The sequence below is a fragment of the Pogona vitticeps genome, chromosome 1 (assembly GCF_051106095.1).
Source record: "Pogona vitticeps strain Pit_001003342236 chromosome 1, PviZW2.1, whole genome shotgun sequence".
Taxonomy (NCBI): Eukaryota; Metazoa; Chordata; class Lepidosauria; order Squamata; family Agamidae; genus Pogona; species Pogona vitticeps.
In genome coordinates, this window is record NC_135783.1 from 49,191,292 (window position 1) to 49,216,848 (window position 25,557).

General features: G+C 39.2%; 1 protein-coding gene across 23 annotated transcripts in view; it reads right to left on the reverse strand.

The window, feature by feature from the left end:
• The window catches only part of LTBP1 (latent transforming growth factor beta binding protein 1), a 298,040-nt gene that overhangs the window by 173,609 nt on the left and 98,874 nt on the right, over positions 1 to 25,557 (reverse strand). For all 23 annotated transcript variants that reach the window (XM_072992302.2, XM_072992246.2, XM_072992234.2 and 20 more), the window contains one exon: positions 1,621 to 1,845. In XM_072992302.2, the coding sequence (XP_072848403.2) occupies positions 1,621 to 1,845 (225 nt within the window). The remainder of the gene's footprint in view (positions 1 to 1,620; positions 1,846 to 25,557) is intronic.

The following is a 25,557-nucleotide window of genomic DNA, read 5'->3' on the forward strand; positions in this document are numbered from 1 at the left end:
TGCCAAACAAAGCTATTTTTCCCTGAGTTGTTTACATCATTATAATATCAGCTATGACATGAAGTAGTGCCTCTATTATCTTTTCTTTGCCTCTGAGCTATGCTATAGTGTACAGTTTGCTGTGTGTGGATGCCACTTGCCCAGCAAGACGATTAATCTGCAAGACGATGGGTTTTTGTGATCACTGTTGCACTTCGCAAGACGGTTTTTCCTATGGACGATTTTCGCAAGACGATGTTTGGGTCTATGCTTCGCAAGACAGTTTTTTTAAAAGACCGATGCTTCGCAAGACTTTTCCCCCCTCATTGGAACGCATTAAATAAGATGTCAATGCATTCCAATGGGGAATCGCGTTTTGCAAGACTTTTTTTTTAGACCGATGCTTTGCAAGACGGGTTTTCCCCCATTGGAACGCATTAAATAGATTTCAATGAATTCCAATGGGGAACCGCATTTCGCAAGACCATGTTTTCTATAGACGATTTTCTCAAGATGACTATTTTCCCCCATTGGAACGCATTAAATAAATTTCAATGAATTCCAATGGAGAACCGCATTTCGCAAGACGATGTTTTCGCAAGACAGCGATTTTCATGGAACAAATTAACATCGTCTTGCGAGGCACCACTGTATATGAGTTTTAAAAGGTTAAGAGACACAGAATCCTTCTGTATAGAAATTATCGCAGTTCCACACAGAGGGCTTCTGATGCTCTCAGGCCTTGACTTTTTTTTTTTTTGCCATTAGAAGATATTGCCATCTAACTCGTCAGTTCTAAGATGCTGCTGCTGCTGCTCATATCAAGCAGCAATGCACAGCATAATTGCAATCTAGTTCTTCAAGTGGCACAGCTACTCCTGTAGCCAAAATTGACACAAGGGAGAATCATCAGCAGGTTCAAGTTCACCTCAAGATCTCAACAACCACAACCACAAGCACAGTTCTATAATGGGTACAGGCCCTCAAAACAGCCTGTTGATGGCCTGAGTATGCTCAGTGCCCCCAAAATACTGACTGAATAATGAAAAGTAAAAACTTTATAAGTAGCATAAATGAAGATATTTTGTATATACCTATAGAGCATTATGGCGGTCAGCAAGAGGCTAAAATTTGCCTACAACTCTGACTGTCTAGCAATGGCTATCTAATTTTAAATGATCAAAGCTACAACAATGCTTTCAATCTCTGTCTCTCTCCCTCTCTCCAGCCAGCTTGTTTCTCTTCTCCCTCACTCATTCTCTCCCTTCTCCTGGATTCCTGTCTGGCTGCAAAGATATGAAAAAGATAAAGAAAAATCCAACCAACCAATAAAGACTCTGAAGGGAAACATATTTTCTGAACAGAAACTCAGTAGTTGGTTTCATTTTGAAATTGAGAATGCTCCCCCCCCTTCTGTGTTGAGATGAATGAAAGTGAAAACAACTTAGCAACCAACTTTTTTGGGACATATTTTATACTATTTGAACCACCTAAGGAAAACATACCATTCTGCCACTCCTGAGAAACTCTGAATTTCTGTTATGTGGGCAGATGTTAGAATTGCTTCTAGTAGTCTGGCAGACAAAATTAAAATGCAAAACTACAGCCAACAGACACAGAAAGGGGAGGAAAAATGTTTACCTTTTACTCCTTGCTGCCCCGGCATCGTCAGTGGCAAAGTATGCGTGGAATGGATGACATGTGATCCCATGGGCTTGCTTGCTTGCTGTGGATTATGATAAAGTTTTGGAGCACTGCTGCTCTGCACAGGGATCTGACAAAGTTTACCAGTGTAATTAGGAGGGCACTGGCACTTATCTCTTGAGCTACATTGGCCTCCATTCATACAAGGAAGGTGGCAAATTACTGAAAGAAAAAGAAAACAGTAACAGCAGAGAGATTGCTTTAAACTTCTGTGCAAATTTCAATCTCTCTCTCTCACACACAGACACACACAGTATTGTCACCTGCACTTGTTTAATCATCTTGTTTCATGTCAGGTGATAAGTGTATTCTCCCCTTTGTGATTGTCAGCATTCTCAAAGTGTATTTTCTATTGAAAACATAATCTACTAAACACCGGTGTTTAGCAAAACACAGCACATGCATGGAAGCTTATATTTTGATCAATTTACAAAGCATTTTGTACTTAGCATCCAGAGCCTCCAATGTTAAGCCCAGTTACTTTGAAGTAAACCTGACCGAAAAACATGAAGGGAGAATAATTAACAGGTTCAAAGCTAGGACCGAGACTATACCATGATGCTCCTGCACAATGTTCAGCACAATTCCTAATATGAGATAGCACATGGTAAACTCAAAAAATAAAAAATGAAAGTAGCTATGCTGGTTCATGGTGAAAAATTAAAATGCGCAATTAGCCAATACCTTTAGGCTAGATGTGGTTGCCTTTTTTGGAATTTCTTGTTTCTTTTCCCAGCCCCTTATTTTCATACCATGTGGCCTGATGAATTTTTCTAGAGAATCTAAAAACTTATAACACTGTAGTGGAATTTTGATGAGTCCTGATAAAGATCTTACAACAGTCTAATACCATTTCAATGGCCACAGCTTCAACCTATAGAATCCTGAGATTCGTAGTTTGGTGAGCTACTTAAAATTCTCTGCTGGAAAGCTCAAGTGCACTAACCACAATAAAAGCAGGAAATTTTACTCAACCAACTCTAAATCTATTCTGAGTGATAGATTTACAATTCTATTCAACTGCTGTGACGATGTAGGGTAGCTGTTGTTATCACGTGTTTACAAGTTACTTCCATTTTCAAGGAATGGGAGATGCTCAAGGAGTCATTTACCACTGTCACCCTTCCAGTGAGTTTCTATGGCTGAGTGGGAATGGACATAGGTCATCTGACCCTAGTCTAACCCTCTATTACTACAACACACTGGCTCTTAAGTATGACTGGATGCAGTCAAACCTAAACTCAATTGATTTATTTCCACAGTAAGGCCAATAATGGCAGCTGTGTTGCAGAGGGTTTTGTGTTTGGTGCAGGAGTACTGTGAAGGGGAAGTCCAATGCTGCAAAGAAAAATACTACACAGGAACCTGGAATGTAAGATCTATGAACCTTGGTAAGTCAGATGTGGTCAAACAGGAGATGGCAAGAATAAACATTGACATCCTGGGTGTCAGTGAACTGAAATGGACAGGAATGGGCGAATTCAATTCAGCCGATTATCATATCTACTATTGTGGGTAAGAATCCAGTAGAAGAAACGGAGTAGCCGTCATAGTCAACAAAAGAGTGGGAAAAGCTGTACTTGGATACAATCTCAAAATTGATAGAATGATTTCAATACGAATCCAAGGCAGACCTTTCACAATCACAGTAATCCAAGTTTATGCACCAACCACCCATACTGAAGAGGCTGAAATCGACCAATTCTATGAAGATTTACAAGGAGAAGGGGACGACAGAGGATGAGATGGTTGGACAGTGTCATCGAAGTGACCAACATGAATTTAACCCAACTCCGGGAGGCAGTGGAAGATAGGAGGGCCTGGCATGCTCTGGTCCATGGGGTCACGAAGAGTCAGACATGATTAAACGACTAAACAACAACATGAAGATTTACAACATGCTGCTATGATGCTGTTAAGGTGCTACATTCAATACGCCAGCAAGTTTGGAAAACTGAGCAGTGGCCAGAGGATTGGAAAAGATCAGTCTACATCCCAATCCCAAAGAAGGGAAGTGCCAAAGAATGCTCCAACTACTGTACAATTGCACTCATTTCACACGCTAGCAAGGATATGCTCAAAATCCTCCAAGGTAGGCTGCAGGAGTATGTGGATCGAGAATTTCCTGAAGAACAAGCTGAATTTCAAAGGGGCAGAGGAAGTAGAGACCAAATTGTTAACATGCCCTGGATCATGGAGAAAGCCAGAGAGTTCCAGAAAAACATCTACTTCTGCTTCATGGACCACAGCAAACTATGGCAAGTTCTTAAAGAAATGGGAGTGCCTGACCACCTTATCTATCTACTGATAAACCTATATGTGGGACAGGAAGCAACAATTAGAACTGGATATGGAACAACTGATTGGTTCAAAATTGGGAAAGGAATACGACAAGGCTGTATATTGTCTCCCTGCTTATTCAACTTATATGCAGAATACATCATGCGAAAGGCTGGACTGGATGAATCCCAAGCCGGAATTAAGATTGCCGGAAGAAATATCAACAACCTCAGATATGCAGATGATACCACTCTGATGGCAGAAAGTGAGGAGGAATTAAAGAATCTCTTAATGAGGGTGAAAGAGGAGAGCGCAAAAAATGGTCTGAAGCTCAACGTAAAAAAAATAAGATCATGGCCACTGGTTCCATCACCTCCTGGCAAATAGAAGGAGAAGATATGGAGGCAGTGATAGATTTTACCTTCTTGGGCTCCATGATCACTGCAGATGGAGATAGCAGCCACGAAATTAAAAGACGCCTGTTTCTTGGGAGGAAAGTGATGACAAGCCTAGACAGCATCTTAAAAAGCAGAGACATCACCTTACCAACAAACGTCTGCATAGTCAAAGCTATAGTTTTTCCAATAGTGATGTATGGATGTGAGAGTTGGACCATTAAAAAGGCTGACCACCGAAGAATTGATGCTTTTGAATTGTGTTATGGAGGAGACTCTTGAGAGTCCCCTGGACTGCAAGGAGATCAAACCTATCCATTTTTAAGGAAATCAACCCCGAGTGCTCACTGGAAGGGCAGATCCTGAAGCTGAGGGTCCAATACTTTGGCCATCTCATGAGAAGAGAAGACTCCGTGGAAAAGACCCTGACGTTGGGAAAGAGTGAAGGCAAGAGGAGAAGGGGACGACAGAGGACGAGATGGCTGGACAGTATCATTGAAGCTACCAACATAAATTTGACCAACTCTGGGACGAGTGGAAGACAGGAGGGCCTGGCGTGCTCTGGTCCATGGGGTCACAAAGAGTTGGACATGACGTAACGACAACAAGAGAGATACTAAGAAGGGGATCAAAAGCACTTCAAATAATTATGAATTAAACAAATAAAGAAATAGTAAGGCTTCCAAAATAATAGCTGGGAACCTTGTTAGTCTTCATCTTTACTAAAAAGGGGCTAGATTAGCACTTTTGTATTTATATTTTGCCTTCCTTTCCTAAAAGTTTCGGATGGATAATAAAAGGAAATAAATAAATATACAGTAAAATTCTTCAAATATGATGAATCACTTTTTATTAAATACTTTAATAAAAAGAGGAAACAAAGCAGCCAAGGGTGACAAAGATAAAGAGCTATTGAAATTAGATAAACAATTACACTAAACTAAAAACTGAAGATGTTTTTTTTAAAAAAAATAGGTCTTCACTTGGAGACAGAAGATCACCATCTTTCTTCCAATCCAAGAGTACACAGAGTTCAATAGAATGCCCTAACACTCATAAACACATTCTGCACAACAATCACAATAAACATGCTATAAGGAAAAATAATTGCTTTTCTTGAACATTGTGAGAACAAATCACAAACAAATTTGCATTTGTTTCATAGTTAGAATGAGCTATGAAAATCCCCTCAAACTAAACTTTAGGACAAGATTTTCTTCCTCATTAGCCTTCTTCCCTTTCATTTCCTGTTCACTGCCTGGTCAAGATCACTTACAGCTTATTCTTTGGCCACTGTGTAATTCCGTATATTTGCTTCCTGATGTTTTCAATGACAGACAATTATATTAAAAACACAGTGTATTTATTGAAAACAGATAAAATTACAATACCCTATATAATTACAATATTAAAAATTAAAATATGTCTTTGTTTATTTTATTCAATTTATATACCACCTCATTACTTCAAGCACTACTCTGGGAGGTTTACAAGATTAAAACTTAAAACCCTCAAAACCCCACAATAACAAAAAAATTAATTCAAAAACAATGTGGCAACACATAGATAGTAATTAAATCATAAATATAAATAATTCTATAAAATCTAAAATTAGTAAAAACAACAATAATAGCATCCAGGAGATTCAATTATTAATGACAGATTTAAGTAATTCTGTCTTTACCAGTTTTCTATACCTAAGGGGGGGGGGGAGAAGGAGCCTGGCATATCTCTGTCAGCATTTGTGGACTAGGGGCCACAACAGAAAAGGCATAATTCCTTGCATTTGCTTTTTTAGCCTCCCTCAATACTGCCATCTCTAACAGCACGGATTTAGAGTGGATGGAATGGATAGCTAATTTCTGGAAGAGATTTTCTGACAAGCATTGAGATCCTAAACTATTAAGGGTCAGCACGTCAAAATGAACACAGAAATTAACAGGGAGCCAATAAAAGCACACCAAGACTGGGGATATATAAGCAAAGTTACTAGTCCCAGTAATCAGTCTGACCACTGAATTTCGGACCGGCTGAAGTTTCTGTACTGTTTTTTTCAACAGCAGCTCTACAGTATCACAGCAGTCTGTTTTTGAGATTATCAATGTGTGAACAACTGTTGCTAGACATTTCTGATCCAGATACGGGGGTGCAACTGCTCAATCAACCAAAGTTGATAGAAAGGATGCTTAGATAGGCCAGATACTTGAGCCTCCATAAAGAGTGTTGGTCCAAGAGTACCTCCAACTTGCAGACCTGATCCTTCATGGGGACTGTAAATCCATCAAGACCAGGTAAATTTCTTTCTAACCTGTTCATCTATGTCTTATCTGGATTCAGTTTTAGTTTATTGGGCTTCATCCAGTTTTAGTTTATTGGCCTTTGATCTTTAAAAAAATAATAAAAATCATTTTGTAGTATGTTAAAAACTCGTCATGTTCACCCATTTTTGAGAGCACCTCAGGTTGCCTATAATAATTCAATGCATACATATATAGACCCATTTCTAATGCAAGAACTTTCAAAAACACTGACACCAATATTAAAGTTATGCCATATACCTGAGAGAATGCCAGATTCATGCTTCTGGGAGTCTCTTGAACAAATTTTTTTAAAGCTGCTACTTCATGAACAGCTTTAGTTAGTCGTAAAGCGATATTGAGACATCTGTACTCTTCAATAGAAAGGACAATGCTTACCAAAGAGTATAAGACAAAAGTTTTACTCAGGACTTTTTCAGCTGGAAAGGAGAGTGGCTTCACAGAACTACTTTGACTTTACATCATCTGCTTATTTTATGATCATGTGGCAGCAGTCACATTTTGGGAGATGTTATTATTGTGTGTGTCCCGTTCCCCCCACCCCACCCCAGTCTCTAAAGCAACAGTGGGAACTACTGTGAATCCTCATTGGCTTCATGCAGGCACCATGTAATAACACAATAAAACCAGTCAGAGACAAGGTAGTGTTTCATATTTCATACTCTGAATGCTGCTTGCCAGCAGTGATGATGAAGACAGACAGTGGTGCCCATAATCTGTCAGGACTTCCAAAAGCATGATTGCTTTTAGGGGTAAATTTATGGAACCGTTGGCACCTTTTTACACAACCCACAGATTTCTGTAATTCTGTAATCATTTCCATTCCCACCATGTGAAAAATTCAAAACTATTAGAGAGGGGGCATTTTATGCAGAAAGAGCAGCCATGCCCTTGGGTGGAACAGTCTTTCACACCAACTCAAATGGACGGCCTATACCAGCTTGCAACTAATGCTGATTGTGGAGACTGGCCAAGTAGAAGCTGTTTGTGAGGAAACGCGGAAATCCTGCGTAACAAATGCACAGATGGCTATCCTTCCTGAATGGTGTCATCCTAACCAAATTAAAGAGCAACACCCTATAAAGTCCAGACTGTACAGATCACGGATGTCATCCTGCACATTGGAGGGAGGGCTGAGAAATATATTTTACAACAAAAACTGGTATGTAAGCATGCAACACAACCTGATGCTTATGGCTGGAAAGACAGCATTACTGCATTAGGCACAATAATCACCTTTGTAAATCTGACAGCAATAGGAAAGGCTGCTTAGAAGAAAAGAAGCTTTAACCAAAGATGAAGATGAATGGGACAGAACCAATGCTACCCTTTAAGCAAGAGCAGAAGGTTAAGTTTACAGGATTCAGAACAGGCATTTAAAGAAGCACTTCATTAAAAGGAAAGAAAAGTAAAGCACTGGCAATTTGATGGCAAAACGAGTACTGAAAAGACAGATAAGCGCTATACAAATGGATGCTGTAGTCCAAAACGGTGTTTACACAACTTGAGAGAGGGCTCATGCTATGCTCCCAACAAAACCAGGAAAATGTGTCTTCATTCCAAGTTCCTGTTAGGTTTCATTTTTCTTATACAATACTGAGAAAAACTTCCTAAATTTAATTAGAAAGCCTTATGAGAGTTGGATCCACCATACAATTGTCTTCAATGTGTGGACACTATGATGGAGAACTTTGTTCCATTCTTTTTTGGCCAGTGTGAAAATCTTGTGTTCTCACAGAGGAACAAGAAGCCTAATCAGTGCTGGCAGGACTACAAAACAGCTTTGAGGATGCAGTTGCTGCAATTCGTCCATATCTTGTGTAGCACTTTTAAAATTATTGCAAGTAGAAGAAAAACTTTCAGGAAGACTTCCTTTGCTGTCTAAGTGAATCCTCTCCTCCATGACTCAGGCATCATGGGTGCCTCTTGCTATAAAGACCTGTGTAAAAGGAAAATATAAACAATTTGATTTATAAAAGGTCTAAGCCTTTTATAAATCAAGCCAGAGACTCATGTGCTACAAATGCTTAAGACAAATGAAGATTAGTCTGGAAACTAAAAGGGACAATCCACTGACAAACCTCTGGCCTTTGTATGGCCTCTACAGTCCTAATCTCAGAAAGAGAGCAAGCCCAGACAGAGAATCCAACCAATAGCAGGGCAACTGTGTGGCAGAGAAGGCACTAACTACAATATTATGTCCTGAATAAGATGTCCCCTGAGGTTCAATAGTTGTCCAACACAACATGGCCGCTAGGGGTGATAGCTGAGAAAACCTTGTTGGAACATGTAACAGAAGGAAAATCTAGGGTGTCGTGCAAACTTGGGATGGGTTGAGTAATCAATGTGGTATGGTCTGTAGAAATAAGAACATTAGAAAAAGTTATTTTAGATTCTTTTTTCTAGGTATTACATCATATTTTTCATATGCTGCATCTTAGGCCAGAAGTCACAGATGGAATAGAAGGTTTCTTTCAATATCTGACCTGTTTAGAAGTCACAAACATGGATTGTTAAGTACTGTATGTCAGAAAAACATCTTGTACTGGACAGCTTAATTGGTCAGAACCTCATGTTATGAACACCAATACAGTGGTGCCTCGCTTAACGAGAGCACCGTTTAACGATGAATCCGCATAGCGACCCATTTTTTGGGGTCGCTAATGTGATTGCATTGCGATGTTTAGATAGGCTAAACATCGCATTGCGATCATTTCTGCACCCGGCGGCCATTTTGGAAACAGCTGATCGGCTGTTCCAAAATGGCCGCCGGGTGCAGAAAATGGTCGCCCGCATCATTTTCGTGCCCTGCCCTCGCTTACCGGACAGCGGAAATGGCGGCCAGATCCAGGATTCTTCGCTTACCAGTGAGTTTTTCCCTAATAGGAACACATTAAACGGAGTTTAATGCGTTCCTATGGGTTTTCCCCGCCCGGATAGCGAAGAATCCGGATAGCGACGTTAATCCTGATTAACGTCGCTATGCGGGGCACCACTGTATTATGGATTCAAGTTCCACACAGGATACAAGGAATAGGCAGATGTGGAAATGCAAAGCCACAGGTCAACAGTAAAAACAAATGAACAACAACAATAACAACCATGTTGCCTCTAGGATATCTCAGGATCAACCCCTGACATCTCTTGATAAAATTGGACAGGATTCTTTCTAAAACCTTAGAAAACTTTTGCCATATAGTGTAAGCAGCATTAAGCTAAAAACGTGAAAGCTGTGATTAACTATAAGAAAGCGATGTTTATATCCACCAAGTTCTTGTTGGTAGCTGCAGCTGTCAAAGGAGCCAATAGGATCCTGGAGGATGATGTAGACACTAACCTCACCAGTATTTGATCTCTGAAACTGGTTCAGAAATCAAACAGCTCGATCTTGTTTGGAAAATTCATGGTTCCATGAGCCATTCAAAAACAGGAGCTGCAAGCATACTCCGCCAAACCATTACAAAATATGGTCTGTGGTTATGACTCCTCTGCTAAATTTCAAGTCATCTGAGCAAGAATCTAATCAGTGGTCTTTATCAAGGCAAATCAAACAGTGATCATACCCCTTAGTGTTTGGAATTCTAGCCCTGTAAGTAGCAACACTTGGTAAATTATACTTTCTGTGGTGTGTGAAAAGGTAAAATGAGGGGTTTTTTTAGATGTGCAAAATGCCTGATTATAGCACAATATGAAAAGAAAAACTATTTCAAACATAAATTGAAAATTGAAGAGCTTCCAAAACTTCCTGAGAAGGACAGTCTCAAAAAATATATATATTCTGAGCTCCTGTATAAAGATGCTGTATGTCTGGAAAGATTCTCAGTCATCCAGGTGAGGTTATCTGGAAGTAGATTAGGACCACACACACCAGAAAGACCACTGTTAACGGCTATTAATGACCCATGACAATGGGTGGGGAAGGACTGCAGAAGTGTGACTATCCCTCACCCCAGTCCTTTGTCCTTCTAAATAGCCTATTCAGACCAGGGGGAAATGGAACCAACATGGAGGCTCTATCAGGGATCTCCTACCAACTCTCCTCAGACTGGAGAAGCTACTTGGATGAGTAGCAAAACGTTTCAACTTAGCAAGAAAGAAGTTCAGTTGCCATGACTGAACTTTCATATAAAGATCCTGCTTCCATTCCATTCTTTATATGGAATTACTGATTTATGATTAAAGTTTATACCATCAAATTTAAATCAATTTATGGTAGCTTATAATATAATGAGAAGAGAAGACTCCCTGGAAAAGACCCTGATGTTGGGAAAGTGTGAGGGCAAGAGGAGAAGGGGACAACAGAGGACAAGATGGTTAGACAGTGTCATCGAAGCTACCAACATGAATTTGACTCAACTGCGGGACGCAGTGGAAGACAGGAGGGCCTGGCATGCTCTGGTCCATGGGGTCATTAAGAGTCGGACACAACTTAACGACCAAACAACAATAATACTCATATAATACTTTAGATTCAGTAAAATTCAATGATTAAATAAAATTTAATAAAATAACCATAGCAAAAATAATAATAATTAAGCATAATCTGCAAAGAATATACAAACCAGAATAGGTTATTAGAAGTTAAAAGCCTAGAAAATTTAAAAGAATTTTGTTTGGTCATGAGAGGACATAATAGAGATTCAGAAGGAAAAAAAATCCTCACACGGAGGGACAAGAGTGCCAATGTCTTATGGTATCTGTAGGATGTTCTAAAATGAACCTTTCTGGATATACAGAACAAATATCAGAACAGTACAAAGACAACAAGAACATACTTCAAGAAGGATGCTGGCAAATTGGTACAAGTTCAGAGGAGGACAACAGGCATGATTGGGGGTTGGAAACCATGCCTTAAGAGGAAAGATTGAAATCATTGGGCATGATTATCCTTGAGAAAAGAAGACTGAATGGCGATATAGCACTTTTCAAATACTTGAAAGGCTGTGATACAGAGGAGGGGAAGGACCTGTTCTTGAACTTCCCAGAGTGCAAGATACACAACAATGGGCTCAAGTTACAGGAAGACAGATTTCGGCTTAATATCAGGAAAAACTTCCTAACTGTAAGAGCAGTAAGACAGTGGAACCAAACTACCTTGTGTGGTGGTGAGTGCTCCAACACTGGAGGCATTCAAGAAAAACTTAGACAACTACCTGGCAGATGTCCTTTGATTTGTATTCTTGCATCGAGCAGGGAGTTGGACTTTATAGCCTTATAAACCCCTTCCAATGTCACTATTCTATGATTCCATGAAATGCACAGTAGTATGTCAACAGTACTATAAAAGGCCAGTTTCAGAACAAGAATGTTTTCGATTGAGAGGAGAATTCCAATGGGTATGCATAATCACTGGTCATATTAAAAAGGGTGAAATTAGCTACATGATAAGCTGCACAGCATATCACCAGATATGTACTATTTAATACTATCAATGTAAAATGGTTTCTCAGCTAGGCCAGCTAATACATCCCTTTATTCTTTTTCTCCCCTTGCCTTGAATAAATATGTCATAATGTGGTCAGACAGCAAGAAGATGGAGCAGCATTCAAAGTGGCAATCCTAACTTTAATATTTCTATAAGCAGAAAGGCTGCCTAATATTGGAACAATTATCCACATGCATGAAAATGGGCATGGAAACTTGCAATATTAGTTTAATCAATCTAATCATAAAGCTTTTTCCTTTTCCTTCTTCCTTCCCCCAGTATATTTCTGCATTATGCATGTCTGCAAGCTCAAGACTTACCAAATGTAATATAACGATAGGCTGTTAGGTCTGTGTTAGCCATAAATAAGATACTATGCAGTAAGTATGATCAGTCACAACACTACCTTGCCAATCATATTTGGTAATATGATTTGCAGTTTAGAGTTCTGTTTCCTGGATGATGCACATAAAGGATCCCAAAGAATGATATTGCAATTAACAGTCTGCAATAGATTGATTTACTTGATAGCTGATGGGCAGGGTATGAAGCACATAAATTCAATAAGATTCATAAAACCAGGAGTGAACATTGGTAAAGGAAATCGTTGCAGATCTGTAAAAACCTAGCTGCAGAAGAACAACTTGCAAATGTAAATTATTATGATATACTGTAATGTTATAATCCAAATTGAGAGGAAATGTATTATTTTTCATTTGGAGATTATTTTAAATGAACAGCTAGATGTTTACAAAATGCTAAATTCAGTAGAGAAAATCCAAGTAGGTTTGCTAAAAGGGAAAGTCTGATAATAATACTGGGCACAGTACCATATGGAAACAAAGTGGGGGAAAATCAAGATACATTTATGATACAAGATGTATGCAGAATTACAGACAATCAGCAAACTCATTATTGCTAGTATCTCCAGTACAACTTCCACACATAGGTGGCATTGTATATATTTTCCTTTACTGTTAATTATCGTGTGTGTGTGTGTGTGTGTGTGTGTGTGTGTGTGTGTGTGTGTGTGTGTGTGTGTGTGTTTGTGTAATGATTAAACACACAAATGTGTGTTTAATTTTTCTTGGACAGTAATAATACTATGAGGAAAAGATTCACTTCATTTGCTGTACAAAATGAAGTTCTTCATTGCACTCATATGGATGGTGAAAGTTGACCACTCCATTTATACATAGAAAAATATGCAAACAGTTTCCTTGAAACTATTGCCTTTAATAAGACATGCTGAAAAGAAATGTCACTGTTTCAATAATAACTTCTTATTTTAACAGGTACACTAACTAAATTTAGTCAACACTAAAAATATGATAAGAGTTCTGCTACAAACTGGTTTGTGACTCTGCAGGAGCCCACTCCAGCAATATCAGCAACTGAAAACGAACCAAGACTGCAGAGTGAGTCATAATTAGAAGATCTGATTGGAAGCGTGTGTGCTATGATAATAGGTAAGAGCAAATTGTCTCCTTCTCATTTACTCCCCAAACAATTTCAAGGTGCATGGTTTCTAGATGGAACATTCCCCAACCCAGCAGGTCTTCCCAGGAGCACACTTCTATGAGCAGCCATCCATGTAGGTGGCTGCTTGTGATGGAATCACATGGGGAGAGTGCCACATGCTGAGCCATTAGTGTAACTGGAGAATTAACAGGGAATACCCACCTATGGCCAAGAGGAAATCTAATTATCAGTGATGCAAGGTTTTTGGTTGCAGAAATCACTGAAGCTGAGACCTATTTTAAAAACCCATGCTGTTCTTTTATTCTTTTAATATTCACTTTGCTTAATGTACCAGTTAGGGAAACTCAAGAACGTGCATGGGTTTTTATCAGTTGATCCAGCGAGAACCTCTCACATGGGTTCTATTTCTGTGGGACCAATAGAGCCTCTGAATTTTAAGCATTTAGTTTTACTGACGTCTGAGCAACATTTTAATCAGTCAGACTGTTAATCACAGTGGAATATAGTACATAATTCTGTTTCAGTGCATAAAAGGTAAGCAAGCACCGAAGAAAAACAGCATTAATAGAAGACACAGCTGAAATGCAAGTGTAACATGTCATTACCACTTAGTTGCCATTCATTTCACAGCTTTTGACAGCTACTTTTTAAAATTAGGATCCATTTTTTATATTAGGATCAATTAAACAATAAAAAAATAAGTTTTCATCTGTATACAGAGTAATTTTATATAAGCTATTTTCAGGCTAAATTTTTAGCAAAAAAATCAAAGGCTGAAAAGAAATAATGTAACAACACATTAGGACAATGTCTATGTCAAACAAGAGACACCACAGTACATCAAATGCAAAGATGCAAATGAAGACCATGGTTGATATTTCTTAGTTTGCCCCTGCTATTCTACACTTTTTGGTCTCTTCTCCTTCCAAGAAAAACATGACCTATGCCACAGAGATGGAAAAAGAAGGCCATCATTCCATATGGGCTTTCTTGTCGAACAGTACTTTGCAATGGTTGTTGTAGGTTTGGCCATGTTCTGGAGGTTATTCCTCCTAACGTTTTTGCCAGTCTCTGTGGCTGGCATTGACTTTGCAAGTTGGCCAAATCATTTCCTGAAGCAATGCTCTCCTTTCTGTTTCAGATTCTATTTCCATATTTATTTAGTTACTTTAAGAAATAATAACAAACCATTTGCTATTTTAAAAAATGAAATAAATAAAAACATATAACTTAACCTCCAGGGAATCTCACTGGCATTTTGCTCTGGTGCAAATGAAATTATGCAATTGTACAATCACAGCATGAAACTGAAGCTAATTAACATGAGAGCAATCACATATCCAGCTGCATGCCTGGCCATGTGCAAGTAAACCAGTTTGTGACTGGGACCTTATTAATAAAGTGTAATCTGCTGCTGCAATTTATGTGATTTCACTTAGTCTGGAATAAAATCCCAATAAGATTCTGGCCAACAATCCTCTCTACTTTACCAGGAAGTACTGTAAATCTTAAAACCCATGGCACTTATTCCCTGCTAAATTCGCATAGAATTACAACCTAACAATGTTGTTAATGTTATGTGACATCAAGTCGCTTCCAATTTATGCCAATCTTATGAGTAAATAATCTTCCAAGTGTCCTGTCTTCAACTGTCCTGCTCAGTTCTTCCTGTGGCTTCCTTTAGGGAGTCAGTCCCTCTTGTATTTGATCTTCCTCTTTTCCTGCTGTCTTCAACCTTTCCAAGCATTCTTGGTTTTTTTCTCAAAGAATCCGGCCTTCTCATTATGTGCCCAAAGTAGAATAGCTTCAGTTTCAACATTTTTGCCTCCAGAGATAGTTCAGGCTTGATTTGATCTAGGATCCATTTCTTTGTTTTTCTGGAAGTTCAGGGTATCTGCAAAGCTCTCCTCCACTACCACATTTCAAAGGAATCAATTTTTTTCCTGTCAGCTTTCCTTACTGTCCAAATTTCACAACCATACATGGTGATCAGAAATTCAAGTGTGGATGGGTCTTGATCTCCAGTGACACATCCTTACACTTACCTAATAGTGTAACTACTCATAAATACTACTCACAGTGCATGATTACTTAGAAATGAATGCAATTTGTATTTAATGGTACTCCCGGGCAACTGCATACTTTAATTCAAAATGCATAATCAGAGTACACCCTCAGTTAAATAATCCCCAGTATTATCATTTCACATGTACTGTACAAATCTTTAAAAACATCCATGGGATTATTAGGAAAACCAGTGCAACAGCAAGCTAATTGTACACCAAGTGCCTTATGCACAGCCAACTCTGAAACAAATATAGAAATGCAATAATTTAAATTTAATTTTTAAATTCTGTTGTGTGAAGAAAATGTATTGCTAATTTTGAAGTGCAGCAGAATTTATCCAAGAAAGAAAACAGAATATTTCATCACAGCCTGACACTGAAACTGGACGGTTGCTGGATGAATGTGGGCCTGCTGGCTTTTTAAAATGTTATGTAGAAGCCTAGAGCCAGGGGAAAGCTCCAGGAATCCAGAAGCAAGCTTTCAACCCCCAAGACCCTGCAGAAACAAAGCTGGAAGTTATTTCCTATTTTAGAAACAAAGGAGGGGAGCAAAATAAGGACCACTGACACCTTGCACACTGCCTTTAATAAGAACCACCGTTTCAGCATGCTTCAGAATGGCCATTCTCAAATTTACATTCCACCCCTCCCTTGGTCAGAGGCATTCGGGAGAGATCCAGAAACACAGGTAGGGGCCACATGTGTGATCCAGAATCACACTAAAAGGCAGCACTGAAACTAGGGTTTTTATTCCTTTTGTATTGACGCCCAAAGCCAAGCCTTCCAGGAAAGTACATGGGAGTTTAAGGCCACATTTAAAATGACAGGGTTTCACCAGCACCCTCATTCCTCATATCTGTTCACACGTAGAAGAACAATGGGTTAATCTGATAAAGCAAATCCAAAAAAGAGAGGCGTTGAGCTCTTCCATGACCTACCTGCCCATAGTCTAATGCTCAGCCCCCTTTTTTTTTTCCAAATCCTAACTCACTTCCAGGACCTCAAAGAAAAAACGAAGAAAAGTAGGTAGCAACACAGTGAAGAAAAGGAAAGTATATAAAGGGAGAGGGAAGGTCTCAGTCATTTCTTTTTAACACATTCCTAGTACCCCACAGTATAAGGGGTAAACATACTGCCTTATCCAGTTTGGCCCTTGCTCAGAGATTCAATCCATGCATGGTTCAGGTTCTTCTTTGGGAAGACTGCAGTGTGAGAAGAAAGTGATATTTTTGTCATGGCTCAGGTGCTCCATATTGGTTACATGTATTTATAAGGTGCACATTGACTTTAGAGCTGAGAACAAGCAAGTGAAAGCAAGTCACTGACTTTCTTCTGTCTCCTATAAATTAAACCTGTGACAGTCTAATTTTAGTTACTTCCCTATAATCTTTTTACACTCCAGAGCAAGGCCCTTTACCATCCAAAAGACGGCTAATTCATTTGCCCCCCTCTGGTTGGCTTTCTGCTAGGACATTTGGTTGGCCACTGGGTGAGCAGAATGGTAGACTAGATAGGCCTTTGGTCTGATCCACCTGTGTTCCTAACATTGTGATGTTCTTGTTTGCTAGGTCATTGTCAAACCAAGGTGTTGTCAGTGGAAGCCTATCCAGATCCAGAGAACCTGATGTTACATGAGAATTTTATTTAATGTGTTTCTTACTTTTACCACTTGTATTCCAGAAGCATTCTTATATTTATATGTTCAACTTGGTCTGGGCTTCTGTATCTATGGAAATGTTGCAAAAAATTAGCTCTATGACAGTAACATTTAACTCTGCATTAATAGAGCTGCGACTAGTAATAATTTATCTGATTACAGCTTCACACAGAACTGAAATCTTCAACAGAAGATAGACAATATTTTCACTTTTATTTTAGTAGCTTTATATGATGTGGAGCATCAGATACCTTATACATAAAGACAAGCTACAGCACAATACAGTGGTGCCTTGCATAACGAGTGCACCGTTTAACGACGAATCCGCATAGCGATCTATTTTTTGTGATCGCTAATGTGATCGCATTGCGATGTTTTGAATGGGAAAACATCGCATTGCGATGATCGGTAAGCGTTTCGCTGACTGCTCTTTGCATTGCAATGTTTTTAGAACAGCTGATTGGCGGTTCCAAATGGCCGCTGGGTGCCCAAAATGGCCACCGCAAGCATTTTTGAGCGGTTTCCTCACTTACAGAGGTGGCGAAAATGGCAGCGCTATGGAGGATCTTCGTTGAAATGTGAGTTTTCACCCCACAGGAACGCATTAAACGAAGTTTAGTGCTTTCCTATGGGGTTTTTAGTTCCGTTTAGCGATGTTTCTGGATAGCGACGATTAATCCGGAACAGATTAACGTCCCTATGCGGGGCACCACTGTATAGTTCACTTCTATATATTTTGATCATACATTTGCTCTGAACATAAACTAACAGTTTGTACTTACTAGGAAATACTTACATATCCTTCTATTTGAGATTTCAGCATTTACACTGTATGAAAGCTGCCTGCTATAGTTCTGAGCATAGGATGGTAAGTGTGTTTTGTTTTAGTTGTATGTGTTTATTATGTGAAATGCTATCAAATACTCTTGCTCGCTCACTCTCTCTTGCTCTCAGACTGAGTAATGCTTATCCAGCCAAAAGGAAATCACACAGACATCAACACTGTACAGCTATAAGCCCCAACTCTTGACAGATGATGAAGCCATAGAAAAATATGGTGAGGAATTCAAAAACTGTTATAAAACATATGGAAAAGCAATACCTTCACTTCTTAATTTTGGATTTTAATGCTAGGATAGGAAAAAGAGCCTTGTGGAGAAATACATGAAAATCTCTACAAGACAGCACTAACAACAACGTTGTTAATCAAAAATAGCACAACAGTGTTATGCTGGTGAAAACCTATCCCATAGCTGACAGAAATTCAGATCATAATCCTGTCATCATTGAATCAAATTAAAGAAAATACAGAAAAATAAAAGCAGGGGGGAAAAGCCATGGAAATTAATGACTTTCCATCCGTGTACACTGTTGTTAAGGAGGCAGTTTGTGAAGGCAAGATTACATACCCACACAGTTCAGACACAAATGCTATTGTATTGGTAGATATATCCAACTGTAACCTCAAAAGTAAGAATGCAGATGTAAGCACAATGCCCGCTATTGATGGATAAGGGCAGAAGTTCTATCTGTGGACTGTGCAATGGAAATGAGCTCATCAGTAGCAGTTATGCCATGACTGTTTCATGGCAATAAAAAGCTCCTAGAGCCCCTTCCCTAGGTTTTGTAGACTCCTAGGGATCCCCTTCATTCTAAGCAATCTTTGGGAGCTGCAGAACATGAGGGTCAAGATAAAGCCTGCTATTGCCAGGATCTGCAATAGCAATTTTCTAGCTTTAAATCATTCTTTTTCACTGAGACTCCCTTAAAAACTGGGCAAGAGTGGACTCAAGTAAGTTTATAGTGCCATGAAATAGCAGTGATATAGTGTTGGGTAATGATATCCTCACAGCACAGTGTAAAGCTGTGCAACAGGATTTCAGCCAGTAATAAGGATTGTGCATGAGTCCTGCAATTCAGTCTGAAGGCCACTTTGGAAGTTTGGGATGTATCCTGATTTGTTCTGGAGAAATCTACACCCAATTTTACATGGTTCATGACTTGAATCTAGATCAATTCATAAATTCAGAATGCCAGACTCCCACTGACTTCCACTTGACAACCAATATTTACAATGATGTCAATTACGTTTGGAGATGTGGTATATGCTAAAGAGTGGATTAAACCTGGCAAATTTCAGACAGCTAGCATAAGGAATTTGTGTAGGAGCTGCTTTTGATGTTCCAGCTGACCTGGAGAAGCTAAAGTGTGTGACAGCTGGCTGACGGGAAGTTTCAGCATGCTTGTGCGACTGCCTAGTTACATTGTGCAAAATAGATAGAATTTTGGCTAATAAGTCATTTACTCAAGCAAAGGTCATGCATAAGTGAAGTATAATTCTAGGCAATCTGTTCAATTTGGAATCACCATTCTTCATTCACTCACTCACTATGAAACAAGGATATGATGTCAGCAATGCATTGCCCTCGTATTTTTTTCTGCCTCTTTTATTAATACCATAGAAAACCCATCTTTTATCTAAAGGACAACAGAGCTGCAGTCCAATCTTCCTAACATGTGGGGAAGAAATGCAGCTGAAACATCTCAAATAGTGAGTGGTCTCTGAGAGAAGCATGACTTCCTGGGATGCATCATCTTTCTTGCTATGGATTTCTTGCTTCTTCTAATTTCAGGCTCTTGGTGTCCTGATACAAGTAGGGAGGTTTCTTGTTGAACTGAGCTTCAGAAATTTAGAAATTAATAAAAGCAGACTTTATATAAATGACTGCTTAGAACTACACACTAGATATAAATCTGTAGTTAAAAGAAGAAAACAATAAAACAATGACAAAGGGGGTGTGTGTGCTCTATTTTGGGCATCAAGACACAGAGCTCCACACCATTCCTCAACTTAACAGGGAGCAGATCTGCCATCTGGGCTAATTATTCAGTCAAGGATGGAAAAGAAGAAATATTAATTCAAAGCTCCCAGGGAAATTGGGGGAAAACAATTTGCCTTTAAAGAAAAACAGTAATTTTTTGAACAAGAATACAAAATGTCTAACAAGTGCACCAGGAAAGAAAGGGAACAATAAATTGTTCCTTTGCCTAATTTCTTGATTATGTCCTCACTCTCTGTGTTAACAGAAAATAACTACAATTCCCCAGCCAGCTTAGCCAGTAATAATCACAGTTGGGGGATTCTGGGACTTGTAGCCCAGCAAAGTAAGTTTTCCAGGCTCTGTAAAAAGTGCTATGCTCCTGATGGTGTAAGAACAAAAGTGGGGGGGGGGGAATTAAATCTCCAGATGTTTTGAACATCAAGTCTCATTTATCTCTGCCAACAATCAACTGATCAGCCGATGGTTAGGGATGGGAGCTGAAATCTATTTCATGAGAGAGACGTATTTTCTGTCCACCCCAGTACAGAGAGTCTATTGCAATTCAATTTTCAACCTGCAGCAGAAGAGATTCAGGGGGCTATCCATCCTGAAGCACTCAAAGATCAAGTAAATGTATATGTCCATTATAACAAATTTCAGGTAAAGTAATCAAATATACGAGGATCAGTTTTCAACATTGAACTGCCGTTAAAAGTTAATATAAACACAATGTCTGAGGATTCAAGAATATTACACGGTTTGCCAGACAAAATAATATATGTTCTCTTGAGTTGGCAACTAGCACAGAAGAATAAAATTGACCAAAAAAAAATAAAAGATATCCGCAGTATACAGAGCAAACTCAAATCTTTTTCTTTAACAATGAATTGTGAAAGTGGTGTATTCTTTTAGACAACTTAATGCCACTTTCATGAGCACTGAATTGGTGCACAACACTAACCATAGAAAACAGAACCAAGATTGACAAAAGAGTCGATCAAATTATCCTGAAATGAGCTCTCCCATCCCACAGTAATTTTGGTTTTTTAAATCACACTGTCAGTAATAAAAGCAACTTCACCATGTAAGAGTGTAGTAAAACCACAATCTTTATTCACCCCATGTGAAATAAGGACTATTGGGTGCCTGTAAGATTTTTTTTTTCTACTATATAAATATTTCACCAAACAAATTAATTAATACAAAATTTATTTATTTATTAAAGTTATATGCCGCCCACACTACCCAAAGGTCTCTGGGTGGCTTCCAAGAATTAATTTTTTTAAAAAAAATGTATAAATATATAATGTGCATGATTTGGTAACCCACTTTTCTCTCCAAACAGCTCGGCACAGTGCAGCCAACTGTATGACAATTTTACTGTAGTCTTAATGGTATCAGAAAGGTATCTCTGTACTGTACTGTGAGGAGGGTGACAGTGTAGGTCAGTGGTTCTTAACGTGGGCGATAATGCCCCCCAGGGAGCGATTTCATTTTTCAGGGGGGCGGTAGAATGAAAAGGGGCGGCGTGGGGGCTATGGAGCAGAAGGGGGGCGGTAGGGGGGCACTGGAGCAAGCCAAACCTGTGAAGATGGCTGCAGCCTTTTTACAGTGTGCATGAATATATATTTTCCTCCAATTTTAATTTAGTTTCAGACTTTTTATCTTGAAATTTTTAGTTCCTGCATTTGTTTTTATGCCCTTTTAATATTTCTTTTTGTGTCTTAAAATTCACTTGCAACTAAATTATTAAATGTTACTTTTTGGGGGGCATTTCATTTTCTTGGAATTTAATTTTGTTTTCAGGGGTCATTGGATTTAAGTGTCTTAAATAAATAAATAAATAAATAAATAAATAAATAAATAAATAAATAAATAAATAAATCATCACCGCGGGGAGGGGGGGCGATGATAACTTCCTCAATGGCTCAAGGGGCCGTTTCTTTCAAAAAGGTTAAGAACCACTGGTGTAGGTGAAGCCCCTGTTGGTGGGCTGTTGCACTTCTCCCCAGGACCAGTTGAATTTCAGACTTCAAGCTGTCCAGTGAACTTAGGGGAAACTTTGATTTCCTATGATTTATAAGAAGAGATAGAAAGCCTGGGAAACTACAAGAAGGTAACGAAAGCCCGAGAAAAGATGAATTGCCCCAAGAGGAGGAAGGAAGAAAAGGGGAGAGGAAAACTATAGAGACGGAGGTAGAGAAACGGGGAGAAGGAGAAAGGTGGGAAGACAGCTCAACAGAAGGGAGAGAATAAGAGGAAGAAAACTGGGGTGATACGTTGGAAGAATCAGGGGGAAGGGACTTGCCTAGCAGAGGTAAAAGGTCTTATCAGAGAGAAGACAGAGGGGAAGTGGGAACATGTGTTGAAGGAGGACCTATGGACCGAGGAGACTGTCTCTTTGGAAGTCCCAAAGGCTCAGAAAGACAATGAAATTACCCATCCCTTACAAAGCCTTCTTATGGAGTAAGAGGGAAAGGAAAGAGAGGTGATGCCAGTTCCAGGAACATAATCTCCTTTTATGCTCCAACCCCTGATGAACCCTGGCACAATATCCATGAAAAGAGTTGCCAAACTCCCCTCCTATAGAACAGGGGAACGATACAAAAATGGGATCACCCACCTATTCCCAGTGGGATTGTATGGTATATATCATCCCTGCTATGGCACCTCTTGTGTATCATATGTGAGACCTCAATACAAGCAAGCAGAAATTAGAACAATAGTTCTATAATTACTGCACTCCTTGGCGTCTCCTTTCTTGGGAGTGGAACATATTTGAAACATTTGCAGTCTGTGGGCTGTTGTTCTGTTTTTCATACTTCTTGGCATATTCATGTTAGGATTTTGGCAGATTCAATCTTTGTAGCTCGGAATAGTTCTATCGGTATCCCATCTACTCCAGGTGTTTTATTTCTTCTACATGCTTTGGAGACCACCTTTCACTTCACTTTCTAAAACTGCAGGTTCTTTATCAAAGGATTCCTCTTCAAAGGAATCTGTCAACCTTGTATCTCTTCTTCAATATATTTTTTCCACCTTCTCTTTACTTTTTGTCATAGTATGTTCTTCTGTCAGTCTTTTAGTATAACTAATCTCAGTTTAAATATACTTTTGATTTCTTGGTTCTTGTAGAAGAATTATCTCTAATTTCTCCTCTTTTGTTGTTCCCTTCTGTTTCTTTGCACTTATCATTTTAATAGGCCTCTGGTCTCTCTGGTTTACATTCACAGTTTGTTTGGTCAGTTGAGTTTAGTAATCCAAATGTATTCTTTATATGGACTTTGTGTTCATCAGAAATGTTATTTAAATTACATTTTGGCAGATTCTTCTAGCTTTCTTCATTATATGGCTTTTAAGAGCAACACTCAACGGCCCGTAGCTTAGTGGAAGGGAATATCATTTTGCAAGAGAAAACCCCTGGTTCAGTTCCCATCACATTCAGTTGAAAGGAGATGGTAACAAGTGAAGAGAAAGAACTCTGCCCAAGACTCTGAAAAGCTCCTTCACTCACATTACATACCACTGAACTATATCACAGTTTGGAAATGTTTGTTTTTTGGACTACAAACTCTGAATTCTCCAGCCAACTGGTTGGAAGATTCTGGGAATTGTATTCCAAAAATAATATATTTTAAAGGCATCCTTCAGTCTCGAGAGACTATGGTAACGTACTCTGAATAGAAGAATTGGAACAGCATCTAGTGTGGCTGAGAAGGCCAATTCGAGAGTGACAATCCCTTTCACACTAAGACAAATACAATCTGTCCCCTGTCCAGCTCCCTGATTTTGCTGCTTTTGGGACTGTTTCTCTGCCTCGGTCTGCTGGACAAGGGTCTCTTCAAATTGGGAGAGGCCATGCTGCATTGCCTGCCTCCAAGCTGAACGCTCAGATGTCAAAGTTTCCCATCTGTTGAGGTCCATTCCTAAGGCCTCCAGATTCCACTTGCAGATATCCTTGTATCACAGCTGTGGTCGCCCTCTGGGGTGTTTTCCCTGCACTAATTCTCCATATAGGAGATCTTTTGGAATCTGACCATCAGCCATTCTCATGACATGCCCGAACCAAAGTAGACGTTGCTGTTTCAGTAATGTATGCATGCTAAAAAATCCAGCTCGATCCAGGACTACTCTATTTGGAACTTTGTCCTGCCAGGTGATACCAAAAATGCGTCAGAGACAACGCATATGGAACGTGTTCAGCTTCCTCTCCTGCCGTGCACAAACGGTCCAGGACTCATTGTAGTACAGGAGTGTGCTCAGGACACAGACTCTGTAGACCTAGATCTTGGTATATGCCGTCAGCTTCTTATTAAGCCATATTCTCTTTGTGAGTCTAGAGAACATGGTAGCTACTTTGCCAATGCGTTTATCCAGCTTGACATCTAGGAGAGAGTGTCAGAGATCGTTGAGCCAAGGTACACAAAGCCATGAATGATCTCCAATTCTAGCGTGGAGATGGTAATAGAGGGAGGTGAGTCCACACCCTGGCCCATGACTTGTGTTTTCTTCAGGCTGATTGTTAATCCAAAGTCTTGGCAGGCCCTGCTAAAACAACTCATGAGTTGTTGGAGGTCTTCAGCAGAATAGGCAACAAAATAAAAATAATAAAAATAATAAAAAACATTTTAAAGTAACATTTTCAAGTTCTAACTAGACAGACACAAATCTGATCTCATATAAAGTGCTGTTTTTCATTCAGAATGATCTCGAAGACCTTGATTCCTTACTTAAACCTTCAAAATAATACTTAACTGGAACCAAAGTGGTGCATACATGGTTCAGCTGGATGAATTTCATCTCTCATAATAACAGATAGCTCAGTATGAGCGGGGGAGAAGGAAATACTTCTGAATTTTCTTCCTGCTTTTGGCAGCATAACTGCTCTTATTGCAAAAGAAGGGGCAGGATGGACAAAGAAACAATTATATTAGTTAGAAAATTAAGCACCAAGCGTCTGGCACAAGCTGCCAAAAAAGTTTTTAAGCCTTGTCCCAATTCTACCCAAATACTTCTACAAGCTGTTTTGTCTGACTTTATGCATCCTCTTAATCTGCTCTCCCTGGCACAGAACCCCTTTTATGTCATAGTACTTCTCTACCCACAGCCCCCCAGAGTGCTATTTGAAATATACGTTTGACTGGCTACAATATTGACATATCAGCTGTAACAAAACCATTCCTCAACCATCACAGCTTTAATATTGTCCCTTAAACCTTGTACACTCCCTATAACATACGGAACAATAGAACAAGAGGTAGGTGCTCTGTTACAAACAAAATGGAAGAATTCCATATAAAAGAGGCCCAGTTTGGCATCCCATTTCCCAGAAATATAATCTGGTACTCATTTTCTTTCTTCTGTACCTTATACTGACATTTTAAAGGCAATTTCCTTAAGGAACATTTCAATGAAACCATCTACTACTG